We start from the raw sequence: 25,390 nt of genomic DNA, 5'->3' as shown, positions 1-25,390 counted from the left end.
CTTAATTTATCACCTCTTTTGTGCTTTAGTTTATCAATTCTAATAGCAAAAATCAAATAGTTTCTAACAATAAAGGTTATGTTATACGGTTAGGCTAGTGGATTTATTGCATATGTCAAAGTAATCATTACGCTAAACCATAACAAAACTCCCACATAAAACCTATTCTGATTTGTCACAGGTACTTACTTGAAAGTTTTCTGGAATATTTTCAGGCACATGCTTTTCTTAAAACAAAAAAACCCAAACAACCCAAAACCAACAAAAAAAGGGCAAGCAAAAGCCACACATACACAGAAATTCCTCTCCCAAGCATCCCTCTTCATGCGAATTCTGGGCTTATGATGTATCTAAGATTGACAGTCCTGTGGCAGGTTTCCCTAAGACATAAAACAGGGACAACAGATATGGAAATGATCCTGAGTATCCTTTAGCCACCAGCCAACATAGTTTTGATTACAAGTCATCCAAGCAAATGTGTGACATATGTTACTTTCCACTTATGTTACTTTTCACGTAACCTCTTTGATCGTATCGCATTTGACAGCAGTGATATAAGCTAGTGGGAAATCTGGTTTTCAGTTGGGCCAGCACTGCACCAAGAGTAACTCACACACGTATTAATCAAGCAGCCATCATAAGGCTAAAGGCCACGTTATCTATACCACAAACCCACTTGCTTTTCTGCCACGAACACGGCTTATTACACACATAATTTCTTTTTCCCTTCTCTTGTTTCCTAAATGTTCAAAGGCTGAAGACTGCATTTTCTCCAGAAGAGAACTATGAAAGTTCTGGATGTTTTCAAAGTTTTGTACGAAGTAAGCAACTCTATGGCAAACAACTTTGTTGCAACATTATGAGGTGCTACTCCAATGGGAGCATAACCAGCAGCGGCAAGTTTTTACTTCATCCCCATTGCCAGTGACTCTTTACCAGTAAAATTAGATGGCAGGAACAACCCTTAGCCACTATAAATTCCACTTACAAGTTTTCATATACTTGTTCAACTCTGCAGTTAACTTACCACCCATACTACTACCTTCAGCATATTATTGCAGCAAAAAGCTCTTCCATGTCACTTTAATATCAAAACAACTAGGATCTGACAAGCTCCTCACTTCTGTTTTCAAAGACAAATACAGAACAAGACAATTCAGCTCTCTGACCCAGTCTCCCCTTTCTCAAACCCCCTCAGTAACCAGCTCTCCCTCCTGAAGATACACCAACAGAGGACAAGCTTAGAAGCGTCATGAACTTCATTCAGCTCAAACTTATTCCGAAATCTCAGTTTCAACAGCATTGTAGATGGAAGCCTATTAAGATATTCTAGCAAAAAAGGAGAGGTAACAAAAATTCCCACACATGTTTCCTAAGACTGTGTTACTATTTTGGACTGAGTCATACAGACTTCTTGTAATTTGGAATATATTAAGCAAAAGCAGAACACAGACAACTAAATCACAAACACGTATGATATTTACCAGTTTAATGGGGTGGGAGGAAGAGACAGGGCAGAGATGGAACTGCTAAGGCTGCTCTGTTTCTCCATTGCCATTTTAACTTCCACAGACAACTAGAACAGGAAGTTGCACATTGTTTCTGTAAATGGATACCCCTTAGCCTCCTACTCTTGGCTATGACTGATATGAAACACTGCAGTTGTATCTGCTGGGAGCATCCACATGGCCTCAACAGCCCTAGCAGCCCTTACCCCATTCTGAGCCACAACCTTCCCCAGCAAAAACTTTTCCAGACTAAGACTGGGTACTCTGGCAAAGACCCTGGCCCAAGAAGAAACCATGCCACCAGTCAACCCCTCCTCCAGAATCAACTCTCAGACTTGGACACACACACAGCAGCGAGTTCTTGGCTTCACCCTGCACAAGTGCACCTGAACACAAATGCTGCAGCCTGATGGCAGGCTGAAAAGCAGCACAAGTCTCAAAGAGAGATTTTGCACAGGCACAGAGAGGAGCACATTGATATATCCCTACTGCTGAATGCATTATCCCACTACTGTTACAGTAAATTCATTAGTCAGACTGATCGTGCGTTCAGAAATCAGACATTACCACCGTGCAGTTATTAGCATAACGATTAATCTTGATGGCAAATACTTGGGGAGAAGAGAAGCGACAGCCATTGGGGATGACACACAGAAAGAAGCCTGTAGAAAGAAGCACCCAGAAGTCTGCAGTGTTCAAGATCTTGTCTCCAAGATAACTGAGCCCACAATTTGGGGGATGCAGGGGAGGCAAAGAACAAAACACCACCTGGTACAAGAGAATGGCAGGGAAAAAAAAATTTAAAAAAAAAAGAGACTGGCCATCTCTTCATGTCACTTTAGGGGGAAGTTATGACACACACACTACACAAGTATTGACCACTGAATTGTTTAAAGTTAACTGAGGAAAGTATGCTGGTGCCCTGGTAAAGGTGCTCCAAGCATTGGTGGGTTAGAAGCCTTTGAACTGCACCGCAGCATTTCAAGAGGAGGCCTTAAAGCTCCATAGTACCACCCACCATGGACTCATGCAGGACTGGCCACTGACCTGTGCAAAACTGGACAGCTAAACACACACTGAAGAGCTACCAAACTTCTGCAAGAAACCAAACTGCACTGGGAAGTGGCTGGAATCAATATACTGCTACAGTTACCTTAATCAAGGAGGGAGGTGTTGGTGAGGAGTGAAGAATTTCCCTGAGAGGTAAAGGGGTACATCAGGACACAATTAATTGGACTACAAAGACAGCTGTGCAAACTTCCGTGGCCTGCCTCCTCCCCATTGCTTCAGTAAAGCTCGGTTTTCCTAAATGAGGTCAATGTACTTTTTGGATTTAAGTCGTATATATCCATTCAGCACTACTAACAGTGTTTACTCTCAGAAACATATAGTTAACATAAACAACAACTATGCATTTATTTTAAGAACTACCACCACAGAGAAACCTAGGCAGACGGGCCAGAGGGGAAGAGTAACAGGAAAAGTATCTTTATTCCAGTAAGATCTGCAGACTGCTTACAATCTGTTTTTCCAGGATGTTTGCTTGAGTCACAATTATTTGCAGAACTTTTGCTTTCTAAAAACTCATTTGGAAAAATCCACACCACATTTTCTTTATTCTGTTTCTACTGTTTATATGATGCTTTTAAACAACTATCAAACTAGGTGACCTGTCATTATCTAATAATGACCAGTCAGCAGTGTTCTCTCAATCTTATTTCAGGCAAATATTTCACATGGAAAACTGTCTTTGTAAAGTCTTTCAAGTAATTTCCAAAAGAATAAATGCATTAGATACATTTATTCCAAGCAATTCAGCCAGCTCTAGTAGAGAGCATCTCTGAAGAGTTTCTGCATTGACTGAAGGACTATACATTTAATGCAGCCCAGGGAAATAAAGTTTCATAAAGATGAGCTGAAAAACAGATGCAAATAACTTGGACTTGTGGTCCCACTAAGCTCCTTTTGCTCCCAGGTCTGGAGGTCTAGAAGTAAGAAGCAAGCCAACTAGGACTGAAGCTCGATATTCTCTCTGCCAGCCAAGAGGCACACTGCACTGTGGGAGGAATGCTTAAAGTAGTAAAATCCCAAGTGATTGAACTTGAAGTTCTCTCAGTGCAAGCTTACGGAAACCATCCCCCACTTCCTGAAGCTTCATTATTTGTTAATAGGCCACAGCCTGTACTAAGAAAAGGGAAAACCACATTCTTTTAACCAAGACCATGAACGCCCCCAAGAAGTTCTCTTCTCCAGTTCTATCATCCAGATGCCAGAGTAGCTTACCACTACATTAGGGATGCTTCAAAACTGTAATAAATGAAGGACAAGCACTTCTGTGGTCAGCTGTCATGCTACCATCAAAATAAGGCACTAACAGACGTGTCTAAAGGTCACATGAACACAAGTCACACAGCACAGAAACAGATATGCTTAATTATACATCAATTTAGGAGAATATTAAAACAGTGATAAATAAGTGATGAGCAGACCATCCTCGGTGTGCAGGGAGCAAATAAAATAAAGCTAGCTTTATTTTGAAGATGGTCTAGCTCCTATCAGCTTACAGGCTTATAACCCTGTCAGTGCTGTCTCTTACTATGAGACTTAGGGTGTATGAGGAAACTAACCCCAAACACAGTGACACAGGCAGGAGATTAGATAGCTCAGAGTCAAATTTGTTTCAGGCTGTTTGACTGGAGTTCTTGCTTTACCTTAATGACCCATAATTACATGAAAATGGCATATTTCTGGTATGACTTACAGGTTTCACCTCCCAAATGGAGACTGTCCTCAGTTACTTCAGTGTCTTGCTCATCACCACAGCAAGCAGAAAGTGCCCTCAGTTGGAGCACTGGAATAACAATATTTCTACTGTTCATTCGCTCTCAAATGCTGTATTTCATCTGCCAAGGCACACATGCAGATCAACCGCATAATTTCAAGCTAAGTTTATTTTTTAAAAAACATCCAGGTTTAAAAAGTACTTGAATGTCTTGTAATTAAGAAGAACATGCAATTTGCTAGTCCACATGAGCTGGCATATTATTAGTTTACCATACACTACCTATCAACTATTAGAGAGCAAAAACTTCAGTAACACTTTTTCCAGCCTAGTTTAGGAGACAAGCCTTATCCACAGTACCAATTCATCTCTAGTCCTGTACTACATCTGGCCTATTGCTGCATCTTGCCCAATACTAGACTTAACAACACACGTAAGAAAATCCTATAAATGGACAAAGAAGGATCAGCTTCCCAAAGACGACGTTTATCTCCTTTCCAGTCAGATAAAGGTTGATTTGTGGTTTGAAAGCTTATCCTGCAACCTTATACAGCCTAGTTTTGAACACAGTTCAACAACACAACTTAAGAAGAAGAAAAAACAATCCCATAAGACACCAAGTTCAACAAGAAAGCAGAATTTCCTATGATTAAATCAAGCCTTTCAGTCATTTTATATTGCCTTGTTTTTATATTTTCAAAAGATGGCCCAGCTGACCTTTCCTGAAGCAATGATACATTTATTATTTCCATCATGATCCCTCTTAACTCAAAAGGTCCCCACCATACTTGTTCTCACTTCGTATAGAAGCCTGAGTTTTTAATCTCACCCTTATTGCTCCTGGTTTTGCCACATACAGGAATTTGAGACAGCACAACAAGATCAGATTGACAAGACATTATTTTTCTCTTGCATGCAAGGAACAGAGAAGCCAGTTAAGAGAAACAGAAACCTATGCTTCAATCCCTGTGTGACAGCACACTGAATTGTACTGATGGATCCATTGAAAATAACTGCCCCAGAACAACATGTAAGGGGAAAAAACAAGCGCTTTTAGGCGTGAACAGGTGAAGCTACAAAACTACTGCACATTAACATTCATACAAGGATACATCCATGAAAAAGTCATAGCTATTCAGCAGATTCTCAAAGAGGAAGCAAGCAAAATAAAAGATCTGTGATTCTGTGGTCATGTACTACTTACATTTTCATGCCCATAAGATATAATAGGCAAAAGTATTAATAATATAACTGTTTGCTGAAACCAGGAACCAACATTAGAAAGGAAAATGACCACCTTAGTAATCTATGTTTTGAAATTGAGGAAGAGGCTGACATACTTTTATGGTGGTTAATTTACATGCACAGCCAGCATTCCAAATGGGAATGACTGAAAAAGGGAATCATGGCTCCACTAGCTGTCATTCGAACTGTGCTAGTCCAAAACATATTCTAATTTTTCTCAAAAAAGGAAAACCCTACATATAGTACAGCTTTTAATGAAATCTACAATTTGCCTTCCACTATCACCACAATGCCCTTTCCATGATGGCACTAGCAGCACAGTCAGTTAAGAATCAACAATATTCTTCAGTGGAATAAGTAGTTCTTGAAAAAAAGAAATACTCATGGCAATCTATTTCTATTTAGGAGTTTAGCCATAAAGTATATAAATTCATACAATTTCACACACACTTTTTTCTATTACAGTAAAGGTAAACTTTCCCTTTTGTGTTCTGCGACTGCCCTGGTGATGTGGAGGTCATACTGTCCCAGATGATGTTGGACAGGGGACGCACACAGGGGCACAGCAGCCGCATGGCGAGTATTTGATAAAATTAACACATTTGGGCAGATTTCCACACTTCAAATACTCTTTTTCAAAGTTATAACAAAACAACAGAAGTTGTCCCAGCTTTAGAAGAGCAGCTAACAAGTCATTCATGTATCTCCCATGAACTAATAAAATAGTTTGTTCACTACATATATACAACCTGTAAGGGGGCTTTTACAAGACATGCAGAACAGATACCAATGGGTCCCAAAAGGCTGCTAATAAAGAGAATAAAGTCAAGCTAGCAGCGGTATAACGAGTGGCAAAATGTTACTGCTGGCTTATAAAATTGATGTGAATCATTTCTTGGTTTTCCATTTGCAAATCAACATTAACTAAGCACTTACATGCTCCTCAATAAAACCTGCCAGCAGAAAGCACTAAGCAATTCCCTTCTGAACAGCACAAGTTGTCCAGCCACAAGCACCCAGCAGCACACATTCATGCACTTGAGAGGCAGATGATGAAGGGGGAAGCTTCAGTGATGCAGTACAACCAAGATTCACACAGCAAGCTTCTTGTACTTGTTCTTCCCCTCCACCCCAAACACAGGTAGCTCAGGCATAACACTACCCAGCTGCCATGAAAACCAACATCCCAAATAGCTGCCTTAGATGGCACAGATACAGCGACTGACAATGCTTTGGTAGCTGGTTACCTGCTGCTGTATTAGACACAACGTTCTTGTAACTATACCTCATACAGGGCATTTCCTTTTTGCCTTCCCCTTATGCCACTAAAACATTGACAGAGATAAGAAAACTAATTCAACATAAATCAGAAGCTATTCCCATGTGAAGACTGCTGGTTTACTGAGACTTGAAATAGAATGAAAATTAGTTTCATGCAACAATCTAATCAGATGCATCTGAAGGAAAAATAAAGACTCCTTGAAAAGTCCAATATGTGATTTTACAGCAGGTTAGTAACACATTTATGTGATGTATCTTCCAGATATGAAAGGTTTTCATTAAAAAAGGAAGATTGCACAAACCCCTTGACTCCTTTGTTGCACAAAGTTATCAAAAAGGCCTTTCAGAGTAATGTTCACAGTCCTGGGATTTTTGGCTTTGATTTCAGAAAACAAGAGGCTGCATCAGGCCTCTTAATTTAGTATTTAATGAGGTATCTAAAGCTTACAGCCAAACACCCATTCAGCAGAAAGGAGGTTTTAATGGTCTAAAACACATGGAAAACTATGCATTCAGACTGCCCTTCTACCAGACTGTGCAACGGGAATCTGCATTATGAAGAAATTCATTACAGTCAGTGGTTATTAAAGTTAGTAGCTTCCCCAAACACACACTCAAACCTGCATTTACCAAAAAAAAAAAAAAAAAAAAAAAAAAAAGGGGAACAAGAGTTTCTTCTCAGTTTCTTCTTCTCCACCCTAAGCAACTGCCCTTCCCCATCACAGAAAGGCTGACAGTTGCAGTTGCTCTCTCATAGGTGTACATAACTAAGCATCATAGGGGTTTTTTGTTCTGTCTTGATTTTTTTTTGTTTGTTGTGTTTGGGGTTTTATCTGACTGCATCAGCTGAGCTGTACAGGAATTACAGACAGATCCTACACATATTCATTTGTGGTCATGCAGGGAATTTCTCAACAGAACAGCTGACAAGGCAACCCTTACACATTATACTACATTCTGAACAACTTATATGTATCATGTAGAAGCTGATACGCACGGAGTTACTAACAATTTTCACTAGCAGACAGATAACCAGAGCAAGTACGATTTAACTTCTTGGAGCCTTGGCCTCTTGTCACAGAGAGTACAGGAAGAACAGGATGTGAAGCAAAGGCCGCAGAGATAACTGTCAGCACTTTATTAGGAGAGGGAACATCACCCAAGGCAAGGTTAATCTAAACAAAAGGTGCAAGTTTCTTCACTATATTTAGAATATTTGTGTCTGCTGACAAGCAAGGGGCAGTCCAAGAGAACCAGAGAGAAGACATTATCTCTCTGATGTCTATAACATTAGATGATGCTTTAGTTCCTGCAGAAACATTTGGTCTCTTCACATGCTTTTGGACATACAGAAAGGAAAGTTTGTATGGAAGTGGAGCTTACAAGCATTTCTACACTGGGAGTGGCAGTTTCCCCCCAACTTAGTCATTGTCTCCCCCTGCACCATTTAGTTCCTATAGCTTATGATGTACCTTGCAAGATATATAAAGCCAGCTCTTAGGATATATGCAGCTAGCTACTGCTGTTTAACACTAAGAAGGGTCACACCAGAGGGTAACCTGTACCAGCACTGCACCACACTCCAAAATAAAAAGAATTTTCCCAACTCCATGTACTAACCTGCCGAGCTTCAACTTGTGGTAATTGTTCAACATTACACTGTCACTACCAAAAGACTAACTGCAAAGATGACAGCGTCAGGCTTAAGTATTTGTAGGCTGCTGTTATGCCACTGCTCTGCTTCTTCTTTGTCAGACTAAACAAGCACAACTCCTTCAACCTCTCCTTGTAGGCTGCATGCATGCTCCATGTTCCCAATCATCTCGGCATCCCTCTCTGCTAGACTACCTCCCAGTTTCCCTGAATCACTCTTGAACAAGGCAAGAGGTAATGCAAAACAAAGGGACACAGTGCTCCAGGTGAAGCCTCATCACTGCAGAGCAGATGATAATCACGGCCCTTCATCTGCCAGCCACACTCTACCCAACATGTCCCTGCCACATGGTCTCACTTATTCAGATGGCCTCGTGTTGTCAGCTTACTTTCAGCACAGCATCCACCAGCACGCTAGCTCCTTTTCAGCAGGATGGCTACTCAGTCACCTCCCCGCACATACAAAGGCAGGGAGTTATTCCACCTCAGGTATAGGGCCTTTCACCTTGACCAGTTTCCCCAAGGTTTTTGCTGGCTCAGTCCTCAAGTTTCTCAAGGTTCCTCTGCACTGAAGCGCTGCCATTCAGCATGTGAATGACCTTTCCTAAGAGTTATCCCCAGATTTGCTGAGGACACAGTTTATGTCCTGAACAGTCTGGCCTTCAGTATTAATCCTGCTTGTTCACAGCCATCAACCACTTGTTAGTTCTGGCTAATTTTCTTTCCCGTTAACAGTCCCTTTGTCCAGCCCATGTGTTCTTCGTATCAGAGACCACCAGAGTTTTAAGCATCCTCCTCTTTTTAAAGAGGCAATTTCAGGGTAAAAGTAGCTGAACAGATATCCTTTGGAAGGAGAGTCATCAGTAAAAGGATCTGGACAGGTCTTTTGCTCCCATTCATAAGTGTACTAAAAGTACTTTACATAATTGCTTGTTCCTAGGCATGAGCATCCACGCTCATCAGCAGATGATTAGTCACATTTTCTAACCCCTTCCTGCTTCTTGGCTTGCAAACATGAATTTGAACTGTGTTGTGATCATATACCACAATCCCTGAATGCAGTATTAGATTAATGTGAAGGGCAGACACACACACAGTCTGAGAGAAGGCTCCTTCCCACAAACTGAGACCTCGAGTGTTCCCACTATACCTCCACTGCCTTATGAATCTTCAAACATCAGAGGTCTGCTGAGCACCTAACAGCTCTTGCGCTCTTCTTCCCTGCCATCAAACACTGGTTACTTTGTTCTCAACTTGCTACTACTTAAGAGCTCACCCCTTCAAGCCCCCAGAAGATCTTCACTGAAACCTAATCCACATCAGCCCTCACTGATCACTCGCCCAATGGAAAACACCTTAGTATTTGGGAATCGGGGTGGTGTGTGTGATTCAACATACCCTACAGCTGTAAGTTTCAGAAGTCCTACAAGAAAAGACAACATCTGTGTGTTTCATTATTGCCTCTGATTTCACCTAGACAAGCATACCATAGAAACAGAAGGCATCTGGCCGCCTGTTTGCATACGGTATTTGAATTACACATGCAGTGAACTAGATATGGATGGTAACAAGCAAGATTATTCTAAACCAGTTCAGGGGTTTGTGGTTTTTTTGTTTGGTTGGGGTTTTTTAATAGTTGTAAAACCTTCTAACTTTTAATGGTGACAAAAGATGCACTTTTTTCTTGCCAAGAGTTATGCTTTCAAAACACTGTTTTGTAATAGTCCCTATTTTGCATTAGAGGAGAGCTTTCAGATGCAGAAGAAAATCTTAACACTGAATGTTTAAGGGGTGCAGTGTTTACTGGTGCAAACCATCCTTTCTTAAAAAGGAGTCTATTGCTTGCTTCATGCTTCAAGAGGCATGGATTTAAATACTGAGCTATTTAAAAAGTGTTTATGTCAAGGGAAAAAGAAAAGGAATAGCTGCTACACCCAGTACTGCAGCTGCTCTGACATAAGTATGAGCACTGATCTGTTACACTTTTCAGTTTTGACACAGTAAACAAGGATGTGTCCCTGTCAACCTCCCTCCCCTCTGAGGAATCTGGCTGTCCCAGCTTCATTACCTGCAAGTTTGTGGAAGTGAAGCAGCAAAAAATTTATCTTAAAGTACACATTTAAGTCAGCTCCTGTTCCCAAGAGAAAGAGGGGAAGAGGGGAGACCAACAAAAAGTCAGAAGAGCACAGTCCCAAATTTCTAGAGGAGCAGTTTTCCCTTGTCAAATATTCAAGCTATGAAGAGCTGAACTTAACTCCTCTACTAGAAGACACCAATTTTCAGAATCAAGAGAGGAATATGAGAGGATTTTTTAATTTTATTTTTAAAGAATTAACTCATTGGCTCAGGAACCCATGCAAAACCAGCACAAATTAGCACCATGATTTAAACAGCTAATCACAATCTCATTTAATATACATAGGAAATAAACGTAATGAAGCATAAAGCACAATCAGAGCATAAATACAGTGTCCTGCTTAACTCATCATCAGGGTACATGAAAAAATCCTGGGTTTATTTAGATGCTGCACACCAAGAAACACCACGTGCTGAATGTTGAGGTCTTCATTCCTTCCCCACCTCAATGTGCAAGGTCCTTCCTTTGTCTTCCGAGGTCTCTCATTGCAAGCTGACCCTTAGCTTCCTCTTTTGCTGCCCAGTCCATGTATTCACTCATCTTCCCTAAAATTATTACAAAGGAAATACTACCTATTCCAGACACCTTATACTTCATATGCTACAAAGAAAGCAAAACACCTGGCTATTGCTGTTCCATCTTCTTCAAAGAAAATTTCTTTTTGGTCTGCAACATAGCATATGTCTATACCATAGAAGAACTGCTGCTCTGCTGCTGCCTAGGATTTGTGGATGGACAAGTCACCAGTGATGGGGTTCAAGTCCTTTTCTCCACTACATTTTCACACACCAGTGTCCCACAGGGAAAGTTGAAATGGCACACCACAACAGTGCAGCACTCGGGCTGCCCCTTCTTTCACATCTTGGATCAAAATTAGCTCAACTCCTACCTGAAATTTCTCTTTTAAGTATGGCCATCCTCCAGGCAAATAAAAACAAACAAGCATCAAATAGGAACTGACAGGAATACACAATGCAAGTGACTGCAACAAAAAGCTCATAGCAGGGAGTCTAAAGGCACATATAGAATCACAGAATCATTTAGGCTGGAAAAGACCCTTAAGACCATTGAGTACAACTGTAAACCTAACGCTGCCAAGTCCACCACTAAACAATGTCCCTAAACACCACATCTATGTGTCTTTTAAATACCTCCAGGGATGGTGATTCAATCACTTTCCCAGGCAGACTGCTGCAATGCTGGATAACCCTTTCAGCACATAATTTTTTCCCAATATCCAATCTAAACCTCCCATGGCACAACTCGAGGCCATTTCCTCTCATCCTAACACTTGTTACTTGGGAGAAGAGACCGACACCCACCTCGCTATAACCTCCTTTCAGGTAGTTGTAGAGAGCAGCAAGGTCCCCCAGAACCTCCTTTTTTCCAGAATAACCCACCCCAGTTCCCTCAGCCGCTCCTCATCAGACTTGTGCTCCAGACCCTTCACCAGCTTCATTGCCCGCCTCTGGACATGCTCCAGCACCTCAATGTCTTTCTTGCAGTGAGGGGCCCAAAACTGAACACAGTGTTTGCGGTGCAGCCTCACCAGTATGGAGTACAGGGGGACAATCACCTCCCTAGTCCTGCTGGCCACAGATGATACAAGCCACGATGCTGTTGGTCTTCTTGGCCACCTGGGCACACTGCTGGCTCATGTTCAGCCGGCTGTTAACCAACACCCCCAGGTCTTCCACTGCCCAGCAGCTTTCCAGCCACTCTGCCCCCAGCCTGTAGCGCTGCATGGGGTTGTTGTGCCCCAAGTGCAGGACCCAGCATTTCTTCTTGTTGAGCCTCCTACAACTAGCCTTGGCCATCAATCCAGCCTGTCTAGATCCCCCTGCAGAGCCTGCCTGCCCCCCAGCAATCAACACTCCCCCTAACTTGGTGTCATCTTGAAATTTACTGAGGGTGCACTCAATCCTAGATTATTAAGATACTGAACAGAACCGGCCCCAGTACTGAGCCCTAGGGAACACCACTTGTGACAGGCCACCAGATGGATTTATTTCATTCACAACTCTTTAGGCCCAGCCATCCAGTCAGGTTTTTTTACACAGCGAAGAGTATGCCTGCCCAAGCCATAAGCAGTCAGTTTCTCCAGGAGGATGATTGATGATGTGGGAAATGGTGTCAAAGGCTTTACTAAGGTCTCAGGTCCAGGTAAACAACATTCATGGCCTTTCCCTCATCCACTAAGTGTGTCACCTTGTCACAGAAGGAAATCAGGTTCATCAAGCGGGACCTGCCTTTCATAAACTCATGCTGGCTGGGCCTGATCGCCTGGTTGTCCTGCATGTGCCACATAACAGCACTGAAGATAATCTGCTCCATAAGCTTTCCTGGCACCAAGATGAGACTGACAGGCCCGTAGTTCCCTGGATCCTCCTTCTGGCTCTTCTTGTAAATGGGCGTCACATTTGCTAACCTTAATACCTTTAGTGAAGTCTTGACATGCAATTGGTCCAAAGGATAGACTTGCTCTTTTTCCCCCAAATCTTACTGAACAGGATGAGTAGGATCTCTTATACTGGAAAGCTTTGCAAACTTCTCCAGAAGAGCAATTAAAGTCTCTGCTCTACCACATCAGAGCAGCTTGGGAAAGTCATGTCAGCTTGGCAAAACTCAAAGTCAATATCAAGGATTTAAGCCAAAGAGCTTAGCTGTATGTGCACAGCTCTGTATACTAGGTGTAGTAAATAATTACATGGCAGATCACTCCAGACCCACACATTACAGCAGAAAATATAACTACAGAAAATATAGATGCAGCTGGGCAGGCTTTTGCTGTGGCTGCTATGCAAAAACCATTGGAGCTGTTCACTGCCTCCATGTACCCAGAGCAGTGCTCCCTTACCACAGTGTGATTACACATGTGAAACCTCTCTGCCCTCAAGAAGAAATCAAAGTTGAATTAATTTTTTCCTATAAAAGCAAGCAAACTTTCCATCTGTAAAATTAAGCTCCAGTAACAAGAATATAACACACCACTCCATCACCTAACTTTTCATGAGTGCTTTTTCCATTGAAGAAGGTACATAGCTAGGAAAAATACTGAGTGGCTACTAATCAAAATTAGCTATCCAGCCATCTGGCCTAGAGTCTTTCTGGAAAATGCACAGAGAACTGAAACATGGTAGGGGAACAAAAAGCACCTGCAGGTCAGAAGAACCACAGAATTTTCTTCCATAGAAAGAAGAAAGGTATTTTAACCAGAAAAACTATCAAATTGTGCCTTATTTCACAGATACTTGCTCTACGCTGCAAAACCCAGAATTGAGTATTTGACTGGCAATCCTCAGATCTCCATTTCTAGGCAATACTTCTCACATGAAAAATTCCATTCTGAGAATACGTTCATCCACATGCTTTAGTGGCATGAAAATATTCACAACTGATACAAATGAAAGACACTCTGGAGACCTTGGAAAATTTAGACAGTCTATCAAAGCAACTGCACAGCAGATTTAAGATACGCAGTTGAAGCATTTAAGCAGAAACAATTCAAAGCAAATAGCTGAGCTGGTATGCATGCATTATCTGTATCCAGTTTAATTCTACAAAATTAGTCTGCAGAGGTTCATTTATAAGCAAGGATTAGTTTCAGGAAAGACCAACCAGGACAGAAGCTACAAGCAAGTGACCTTGCTAAACACTCTTCAAAAGCTCTACAAAGCACTGATTGTTCACAGTCTTTAGCAAACAGTTCATGTATCAGGTGACTCAATAGCTTTCAGCATAGTGCCTTCAATTCAAGTGGCAACAGTACAGAGGGTTAACACCTTTTGTGCTAGTTAGTCGTATCAGCAGGCCAGTAAGAATTTAACAATAATCGCTTCACACACACACACTGCAGCTCTGAAACACATAAGAAAAGATGTGCTCAGTACAAAAGAGCATCCAATGCTTGGGAAAACCTGTAGGTTCAAGTCCTTTACCCAGTCATTTCTTCAGAGGTAGTCATAATCCTAGCATCAAGAAATCTTTGAACATTTGACAGAACAAGGAACTTATCTACAGCAATTGTACTTCCTCCTACTTTCCTGTTTCAGTGGAAGGCACTTTTTAAACACTTGATACAGCTTTTAACACTGTTTAGTTCTTAGCACACACTAACTTGACAAGCCTTTTTGAGAGGTTTGTTACTAGGAGGGCCCCTCCACATGCACTGGAATCTTCACCCTGCTGACATGCTTTCAGTGCACCACTGTGCTGCCATTTAACAACGATTTTTTAGAAACCATAATTACTCTGAAATAACAGTAAACAGGTTAGCAGATCCTATGAGGAGACAGACAGTAGAGACCGTAAGACGCATTTCTATTCAAGTATTTGGTCTAAGGTGGACCACTAATGGTACCAGTTGACCAACAAAGGTTTTAAACTCACTGGCTGCACTGTAGAACATTTTAGGTTGAATCCTCTGAGATTTGTTTATGAAATGTCTCAGACAGGCATAGGACAAAGGCCAAAGATCCAACTGAATTTCAATAAGAGCATATGATAGAGCGGACACCGGGCCCTCAACAACCCACTCAAGCCCACTTGAGAACAGCAACATAGGAGTTAATGAACTGAGTGGATCCTGTCCCTCCCTCCTTGCTTGGCACTAGTATGGGACACACATGATGATGCAATAAGCCACTTCCAGGCTAAATGCAGCAGACATTTTTTGGCTGAGTTAGCATACAATCAGACCAATGCCAGATCAGGTACAAGGCAGGCAGCAGCAGCAACTCTACCCCCTCAGCAGCAGCCAGCTAGGGTGACACTTCAGCCAAGGGAACACAAGCTGTCACTGACAGGGACAAGCCTGTTCTTTCCTGTCATCTACTTCCATGTGCTCCCCACATCAACTCCAGCAATACTGCAGTCACAGTACAAGTCAGGTCAGCTCATTCAACTGCTTTGGCTTAGAAAGAGGCTCTCCCTCTCACACAGCTCATGTAATTACATCCTGCAAAGGTATGAAAACAAATGAGATTACTGCATATGTTGCAACGCTAATAGAAGTACCATATGAGCAGTGGTATTTTATCTAGATTTCCTTCAGAAAGAGAATCCTCTCCACCCCTCCCTCAACTGTAGCTTCAGTTCTTGGAATCCGAAGTAATTAACTCCTGCTTTAAACCAAACATAATCCCAGTGCTTCTTGATAAAGGAACTGTTTTACTTCTGTCCTGAGCTCCATCACAAAGTGGCTTTCATAAATACTGAAAGAAAAAAGCCTTACCATTTTCTATCATGTTACTCAGAGAATTCAGAGAAATCAACATAAACTATCCAGCTCAATACAAGAGAAAGGTAACGCCTTCTCCAGTGTTGTCAGTCCTCTATTAGAAAAAAAAAAAAAAAAAAGATTACCTGGGAGATATGGTTGATGGAGGATTCCATCCTCCGTAGCTGGGAGGCTTGGATGTCCAGCAGTTGCAATACATTGTTGGCCAGTGCATTGATCTGATAAGCAACACTGGCTAGAGATTGGGTTGTGTAGGCTTTGGTCTCTTCTAATGCTTTCCTTTTATCTGGAGCCTGTAAAGCAAGAGAACAAGACGTTTGCTTAAGTCCAGGAAAAGGGTGGGGTATGGGGGAAAAGGACAAGAACATAAAAATACAACCTATATTTAGAAGAATCTGTAATTAAGAACATTTGAGTGTGCAGTCAAAGTACTCTATCTGCATCTACATTTAAAAAATTCTCAATAAGGAAGATAAAGAATTTGAAAAATATTTAACCATAATAGAATTATATGCCAAAAACACCAAGTCATTCAGTAGAAAACACACTATTGTGATGTGTTACAGTTGAGTTTCTAAAGCCTGTCCAACCCTTCGTTTCCCAAAAAGCCTCCGATTCCCCAGGAACACTGAAATGCAGCTTCTGCCATCTCTTATGAGGTCATGCAGCTCAGGCCCATTAAAGACAGAAAAGTATTTTCCCACAGTTGCGTGTCCCCTACTGCACATGCCACCTACAAAGCCAACCCTCCAGCTATGCGGGTTACTATTCCCACGGCCCAGGAGAAGGGCAAGTAGTGCATCATGATGGTATGCACAGAGGGCTCCTGCATGCAGGGAGTATTTGTGAAACTATCCCTCCTCAGGCAAAAGCCTAATAAACTTTCCTTGACAGCTGAGGAAGTCATCATGTCTGAGAAGACACATACATTCTGATGTGTCAGAAAGGAGCACAGCTTCCCCCTGAACGGCAAAAATAAAAGGATCACTTTCCCGCTGAAATCACACCTTGCTAAGTTGAAGTCCTCAACCTGTCCTGAGGCACTTGCTCCCTAGTCAGAGGGCAGGTTACTGTCCAAGATCAGCAACTGCTTACGTGACTTGAATCACACGACCCAAATCAGTCCCTTCTCACTGGCAGGATGAGAAAAATCCATCTGGAAAATGCACACACCCCACTCTGAAGTGCTCCCTGTATCACAGCTTGGGAGCTGGCAGCAGAGGCCATGTACTTCATCTGTTTACCCAGCCTGCAAACTGCAGCTACCCAGAAGTCTCTTTCTTCCCTCTGTAGGAAAGGTGCACTGCATAAGGAAGGATTTGCAGTATATGATGACTCAGTGCTAGCATAGTTTCTTCCTCATTTTATTTATTTGTGGAACAGTCAGTTGATCTCAGCAACCAAAAGGAGAGGCTCATATTAATAGTCCCTTCCAACTAGTCTTCTATTTTTATTGTTGATTTCTTTGAATAAGACTCAACATACACTGTATGCAACAGTTACAGTATTAACCATAAAGTCAGGAAACTAAGAAATTCCATTTGCATTCAACTAAGCCCTGTGCTTCCCAGTTTCCATGCACTCATTCATTCTTAAAGGCTGCCTCTATTCCTTCACCTCAGTATTTTCATTTAACACCCCCAAGTGTTAAATCTGCACCTGAGTTCAAGTATGAAAAGATGCAACAGCTAATAAGGAATCTTTCTTGTCTCTCTTGCTTTAAGGAGAGAATCAGCTCTTGCTTTAAGGAGAGAATCAGAAGGCAAACTGTTCATATACATTATAAAGTTGCAGCATGACCTAAATACTGCAACACAAGCTATGCTATGCTACCTTTTAATTAAAGATTTGTCTTTTTTTAAACACAGGTGAATTCCCCCCCAAATCCATACAATTGTTCATAATCATGATTAACATTCCTAGCAGTTTTTACACTTTTTAGGACACTTGGTTAATGCCATCCTTCAAATGGATTCACATACAGATGCCTTCTACAATGTGAAGCAGCAAGAACAGTTTAATACAATCTGTTGCCAAAAGGTAAAAAAACAGCTACTGCATGTACAAAGGCCAAACCATGCAAAACTCCAATTTTTTTAGTATTTCCAAATGCAAACAAAGCTATCTTCCACCTAAAAAGAGTATTGACATTTCTAGCTGTCAGAACACATTAGTGAGTCATTTTGCTTCTTTAGAAAACAAACTTTGGTGGTGAAGGATCTGTAAAGCAACTATTAAAGGTTCAAGAAGCAAGTTTCCCAAAGTACCCTGGCTTTCCAGAGGCATTTTAAACTTCAAATTGCCACTAGCAGTGACTTTAAAAACACTTTCCTGTTGAGCTGAAGCCTAAAAAAACCCAACTGATTATTTATACTTGAACTTCTACCACCCTGGACAACAGTGAAAATGCAGGTAGCAACTTCACCAATAACTGAAATAAAAGGTTTACTGAAGTAGACACAGCCAACAAGGCAGCAGTCAACACAAGTTTAACTTCATAAAAGCTCAACTGGAGATCTATAGCCTTTACTCAAGGAGTTTTCTTACTACAAAGTTTCAACTAACGGATACGCTGAACACTAACAGGTTACAAAGCCATGGCACTCAATTACTGAGTGTTGTCGAGAAAACCTCACTGTATAAAAAGTTTCTTTTCTTCTCTAATGATTTGTTGATCAAATGCCTCACCCTCATTTGCCTAAGCACCTAAGGTTTTAGTTATTTGCTCAAATGACTAGATGGATTAGATGAACACAGTTCTGATGTGGAACATATTGCATGTCCTAGCAGAATTAGGTTAGAAACATTTTCAAGCTTTGCAGATAATTCAGGCAATTTCAGTTTAGAGTTTAACAGTTTAGATTAGAACTAACCTGACATAGTCTTTTGCATTTCTTAATTAGAACTACTGGCATCCACAAGATACAAGCTAAAAGCTTTACAGCCAGCAAAAGGGGAAGAGGAGAAGGAGAAGCCAAGAGCTATGTAGCAGCAACAGGAGGGAGCCAGGATTCCCAATGTTCTTAAACTGTTACTTTCACCTCTCTTTAAGCAAAAACTAAAAGCGGTATAGAAGATAATGCACATTTACATGCCTTCAGATATTTTGGAATATGAGCACCAGTTAACTATTCAATTTTAATGACAACACAATCTAAAGACTGTCAACTGACTTGTTTTCCTAACAAGTTCAGAATTACTTTATGATCCTGTATCAAAAGCTTTAAAGATACTGTTGTTTCTCCAGTAGTCCTTGATATAAACAGAAGTTTGAGTGGCCTTTAGCAGCAAAGTGAATATTCTCTAAATCCAGAATATCACAGCTTTTGAAGTTTCCCTTTCAAAATAAGCTCCCACCTGTATGCCTAGTTCACCCTTAACATTCATGTTACTATGGCAAAATTGCAGTTTGAAATTGCTTTCACGTAACTATGTTTAACACTAAAAAGAAAATTCCTCCTATAAACCAAGCAAATACATGAAAAGACAGTTAAACTTGCATGGCATTCCACACTGCATATCATGTATTTTTGGCAAATGCAAACTTGTATAATAAAACTTCCTTTAAAAAGTCACATAATTACTATAGTAAAGTAGAAAACTGATTCTGTACCCAAACAATTGCCACAGTAAAAAAAAAAAAAAAAAAAAAAAGAGTAGGAGCTTATTTACCAATTCTTCAGTTCAGTGACACATCAAGGTCAAACGATGAGGAACCTGTCCATCACTCAGCAGCTGATCTTTACAAGTCATATACCCTGCCAATTTTTCTCTTCCCCTCTCCAAACTGCCACCCACAAAGGCATATCCCCACAATAGTGTCTGCAGTGTTCAAACCATCTGCCCTCCAGCTTTCTCTCTCAGCTAATTCCCACCATCATCTAGTTCATGCAGCGCACAACTACAGGTACAAACTTGCACCCAAAAAAATCACATCAGCTCACACTGCAAAGCACCTTCAGAAGCCCAACCTTCTGTTGCAATCATACCAGTCCATACTCTCATCATCTGTTCTCTGACCTCTGTTTTCCCCGCTTCCCACTTCAGTTCCATTCACTGTGCTTGAAACTCCCTGTAAGAAAAACGCCCCACCAGAAGGACTGGCTCCACTTGAAAAGGGTCAGAAAGCAGTTCATCAGATCACACCAAGACTGGCTGCCCTGGCAGAAAGAAATTAATTTGCCTCCTCAGTACGTGGCATGCATTGCTCCACATTTTTCATCTTCAGCTGTTGGAATATGTCCAAACTCAAGCACAGAAAAACCCATCCAGGATAAACTACTAACAGAGCACTGCCCTAAAGCAGCCAAACAGTCACTAAGCTGAACAGAGCTGTTAATTATTCAGTGCCCAATACCTGTTCAGATGTTTGGCATTCTGTTCAAGGGTTTGAACACTCTCAGCAATCAAGCTACAGAAACAACTTCACACTCAGTTTTATATGCCTTTGCTGTAATTGCTCATACACATTTAATGAATTCAACAGTGCAATACATTTGTGTTTGCTTCACAAGTAAACACAAGATAATTGTTTAGGTTTAAATCTTGGTTGTCATCTTTTAAAAAGACTTACACCTTTCATTAATCAATTAAAGAGAAAATTAGGATTGCTACAATCAGCTGCCACATGGATTTAGCAATCTTTATCACATTAGCATTCACAGAATGCAGCTATGCCAAAGTCATCAATACGCCCATTTGTATTCTCTTTTGTTCATGTTGTCATTTACTCACCTTTGACATTCACAGAAAGCATACTTCCTGATAAGACGGATACTACAGTTGAGGTTTCAAAGTTCTGCTTCCTTCACTAAGGTCCTGCCATTTTAACACAGACAACTGTTCCCAACAAGGTCAGGAATGAAGTTTTACCAAAAAAACTAAATCAAAACACAAAACAACCAAAACAACATACACCTAGCCAAAACTTCCAGCTTGAATTTGCTACAATCTACAGGCACCTCATTTTTCCAGTCAATTGGAAATACTTTTATAGAATGGTGAACATGCACATCCAGGCAGTGGCTTGGAGACTCCTAGATCTCAGTACTTAACTTCCCTGAGAACTAGCTGGGGACATACCAAGGTGGAAGGAACATACTTCTGAAAAGTGGCTTCCCCACTCAGAAAACAGGAGCACTGAAACCTCCCTAAAGCAAGTGCTCCTAACATTATGTGGAAATTCTGGATGCATCTATGAGTTCGAAGTTGCTGCTTCACTGATCTGGTAAGGCTTTTAATAACTCCAAGCTGGTCTTAAGGGTTTATTTGTTACTTCTTGCCTGCTATTGGCAAAAGGCCTATGCATTTCTAAACTATTCACAATGTATGTTCAGCTTAGACCAAGTGTTCCATATTCAAGCTGCAGTAATATGTTTCGAAGTTTTAAATATGCCATACATGCTAGATAATATTTACCTACTGAGTCAAGTGTCTAATAATTTACATTGAATATCAAGAACTGTAAATCCAGAGATCACTAAATAACAGAGGAGCTACATACTTAAATAAAAGGGTAGCCCATGGATACAGGTTCCTCCTTACCCATAGTTCATGAAGCTTGTTAGATTGCTTCGTAAACAGGCTGCACCATGAAGACTGTTTGGCCGTTACCGATAGTTATTACATCAAAGTATCAGTTATAAACAAGAGAAGAAAGTCAAACTGGCAAGTGACCACAGCAAGTGCCACAAGTTTCTATATTCTGAAGAATGTTCAGGAGTGAAGCACCTACCCGAAAGCCGTACAAGGAGATCTAAACAGACTGTGGTTATTACTAGCAGGTGCTGGGTGGGGAGCATTCAGGGTTTCTCTCATCACAGATACAGCCTTAAGGGATATACAGCATTCCAGAGCGGCGGGGGAAACTAAGGTTCCAAAATTTATAAATAGGGGTCACTTACATTATGTATGCCACCCAGGTAAGGACAGAGTATGAATCTGATACGTCACATGTCAACTGTCTCCTGGAACAGGCTTAGTATGCTCAGGCCATACACCAGTCTCACTGCAAGACTAGCATTTACTTTAAGGGGATGATGCACTGAGTATTTCCTAATATCCACGGAGCTATACTAGGCCTGGTGTTTACCTGCCTACAAGTTATAGACTGTTCCTCACTGATCTGCACCTCAATTCCCTCACTGGAATGTGAAGCCAGACATCAGGAGAGTTAGTTCAGAAGTTTAAACTCAACCTTTGCCCAACATACTAGCAGCACAAGAGACATCCTCTCATAGCAACACAGATAAAACTTCAGAGGGTCACCCGTACACTTCATCTATTGTCTTTTCTTCAACATAATCAGTCTCAGATCAGTCACCGTCCGTATTCTTGTCACTGGAACCACCTGCTCTGCCATTCATATCTTTACCACCATCAGCAAAACCAACTGCGAAAAATTTAAAAAGAAAGCATTTATGCAGGGACAAGGAACTGGAAGGGACTTAATACAAGCACAGCCTGATTAAATGACAGGGCAAACCCAGCCTCCATAGGAAGGGGAACTAAAGCCATAAACCCACCTCTCCCAGAGCACAGGCAAATCTCAACTAAAATTATGCATCACAAAGACCAGTACTACAATGTGTGCAGTAGAAAAATGTTCAGCTGTCTTACTGAAGTGATTTGCCATAACTTGTCGCCATAACTAGTCATTTTATGGTCCTTTTATACCATTCCTGAATTTGGGGAGGGGCATTGAAAGCTCAAGATTCTAATTACCCAATAACTTGCAAGCTATTGATAGTAATATATTGCAGTCACTGATCATGTCCACCTCCTGTCCAATGCCTTCTCTCCAGGGGACTGGTGGTCAGTCCTTCACTAACAGTGAAAACAAGAAATAGAAGAGACTATCCAACACACCTCTCTACTCATAGTGAGAAGTGGAGTCAAACAGAAGCAGCAAAGCTCTCTACCACTTAAATAACTGGTTGTTCAAGGAGTATGAAGGAATTTAAAGACAGGGCAGGCACAGAAGGATGCCTAACCGTTCAGAACAGTTCTAAAACCTAGGATCCCTCTCACTACAGTAACACCAGAATGAAAACTAGGATTAAATTCTTGACCAAATTCTTTCAAGTCCATTCAGTAAACAGCAACTCTTTCCATCTACTGAGGCAGAAATCCTCAACACACACAGCCAGGCTAGCATCTACAATTCAACTCAAGTGAACTTCCTTTCAGCATCCACAACAAAAAGGCCCATTGGTACGAAATAATAACATGTCTGTTGAGTTTCTCCAAGATAAGATGCAGTAACTCAGCTATACCAAACACAGAGGAACTGGTAGAACTTGAAATCTCTTCTCCCCTGGTAAAGACCTTGCACAATATAGCTGGCACTCGTTCATGGCACCAGACAATAAGGTGATCACCACCACACCACAGCCCACAAGTAAGTGTTTCTAAAACAAAACAGACCGAAATCTATCTTGGCAAAAATCATTGACTCATCAGCTATTCCATCTCAAGGGTCAAGACACATACCAAATTATTGTAGTTTAACAAACACATAGGACAGTAAGTGTAAAAAGCACTGCCTGTAATTCACAAGCTGTTTCAGACAGGCCCTTCCCCCAAATCCTGTACATGCTAGACAATCAGCTAGAAGCAAATCCTTCATTTCCACCAATAATATTCCCCTGACCAGTCCTGAATAGCCTTGATAGCAAATTAGCATTTCTATGGGCTCAGACCAATTTAGCCAATCTGCTTGTGTCCTTGCAGATTTTCTTTAATTTGGAAGTTGCTTTTCATTCTGTTGATTAATTAAAAAGAAGAGCCTCAATTTTTCTAATCATTATCTCCTTTGGGGAAGATTGAGTGAGAAGTACCTTCATTAAGGGGAGAAGTTCATTGAAAAGGAGAGTTTAAGGAACATGCATATATTTCATACACATACATATACTCCTCAATGGTAAAAGTGTTATCAGTTCTGATAAAAAATGCAAGATGAATATGGACATTGATGTTAAAAAAAAAAAAAACAAAACACACCACTGTTTAACATTCTCAGATACACTGATACGGGTTATCATCAGATCCCAGCCCATTCTGACTTGGGCATACACAGCCGAGAACCATGTTTTTGAGATTAAGCTTCCAATAATTACCTTACCCTCATACGTTTTTTTACTTAAACTAAAGGCAAGTCCACAAGATGCAGCATTCGCAACATGCTGACACAGACTTCAATAGGTCTGTAAAGGAGGGCAGAAGTAGCCTACAAAAACACTATTTTTTTTCCAAACAGTAAAAAAGTGGGGGAAAAAAAAATCAGTTTAGGAATTCCGTTTTAATCCAGGCTGCCAACATTATAGCAAGAAATGAATCTATCTACCTACCCAATAGGAGTGCGATTTACAAAGCAATGCTGACTCTGACAGATGGAGCCTGGGAAGGTACGTGCCAGCTGCTCTGTTAGCAGCATTTTCTGCCCAATACAGCAGTGTTCATCTTGGCTCTGACCTAAACCACTCCCCTTATTAAAAAACAAAATATATATATAAAAACCAGTATTTTTGAAAACACTATTTTCAGTTCTCCTGCCAAATCCAGTAGAGGAGGTATCAGAGTAAATATATATGTTAGCACAATACATTGTTAATGTCAGTTGTTACAGTCTGTGTATACAATCAAAATAGCATGCCACACTGAACTGAGATGACAGAAGCAGACATGGTCATGTGTCATTTTCACACAACCCTTGTACACAATTAGTAAGACTTCAAGACTGCATATGCAGCAAGCGTAAGAAATTTGGCCCAAGTATTACTTTCTGTGGTTTACATTATTTAGACAACACAAGCTCCAGGACAGAAACCACATCTTCCATTTCTGTAAAGCACTGCACAGTATTAGCACGTACAGTTGCTTCAAAATTACACTTTTAACCTCCTTGCAGTGTCTATGATTTGCCTTATGACATCAAGCACACAAATTTCTTCACTGCTGATATAAAGCAAGCTCTGACATCAGAGACATCACCCAGAGCTCCAAATACAGACTAATGCCACCCCTGAACTGTCAGCCAGGAAAAGAAGCCCTTAGCACTTCCATAGCAGTCTTCCTTCTTCCACACTAAGAAAGCTACCCTAGGCTTTGGCATGTATGATTATTTCAGCACACTAGACAGCAGATAACAGGGAATTAGAGAGCTTACATTCCATTTGTTTCCTTATATGCTGCCTCTCAAATATTGATCTTTTCTTTTCTGTTTGTAATGGGGCTTGAAATTAAAATGCCTTTCTGTCTACTTTAAGTGCCAGCACCCACCAAACAAGTTTTAAACAAGTTTTAACTCATCTAACAAGGATATACTCATTGATAAGCCAAAGGTTTGTGGTTTGTTTTTTGGTTTTTGATTTTTTTTTTTTTACTTTTTTTGGTGGGAATAGAAAGGAGACACTTTAGCATTTTTTAGTTACCTTAATATCCTCCTTGTAATACAGTGGCAGCAACAAAGAACCTAACTGGAGTGACAAATCAGAACTGGGTAGATTTTCATACCATGCAAGCCTCCGAATCAAAATAGCTTAGAG

General features: G+C 40.9%; 1 protein-coding gene across 14 annotated transcripts in view; it reads right to left on the bottom strand.

Annotated features, from left to right (window-relative positions):
- Positions 1–25,390, bottom strand: part of ABI1 (abl interactor 1) — an 81,982-nt gene that overhangs the window by 42,598 nt on the left and 13,994 nt on the right. For all 14 annotated transcript variants that reach the window (XM_027809822.2, XM_027809823.2, XM_027809816.2 and 11 more), the window contains exon 2: positions 15,971–16,138. In XM_027809822.2, the coding sequence (XP_027665623.1) occupies positions 15,971–16,138 (168 nt within the window). The remainder of the gene's footprint in view (positions 1–15,970; positions 16,139–25,390) is intronic.

The sequence above is a fragment of the Falco cherrug genome, chromosome 4, assembly GCF_023634085.1.
Source record: "Falco cherrug isolate bFalChe1 chromosome 4, bFalChe1.pri, whole genome shotgun sequence".
Classification (NCBI taxonomy): Eukaryota; Metazoa; Chordata; class Aves; order Falconiformes; family Falconidae; genus Falco; species Falco cherrug.
This window is presented reverse-complemented; position numbering and strand designations above follow the sequence as displayed.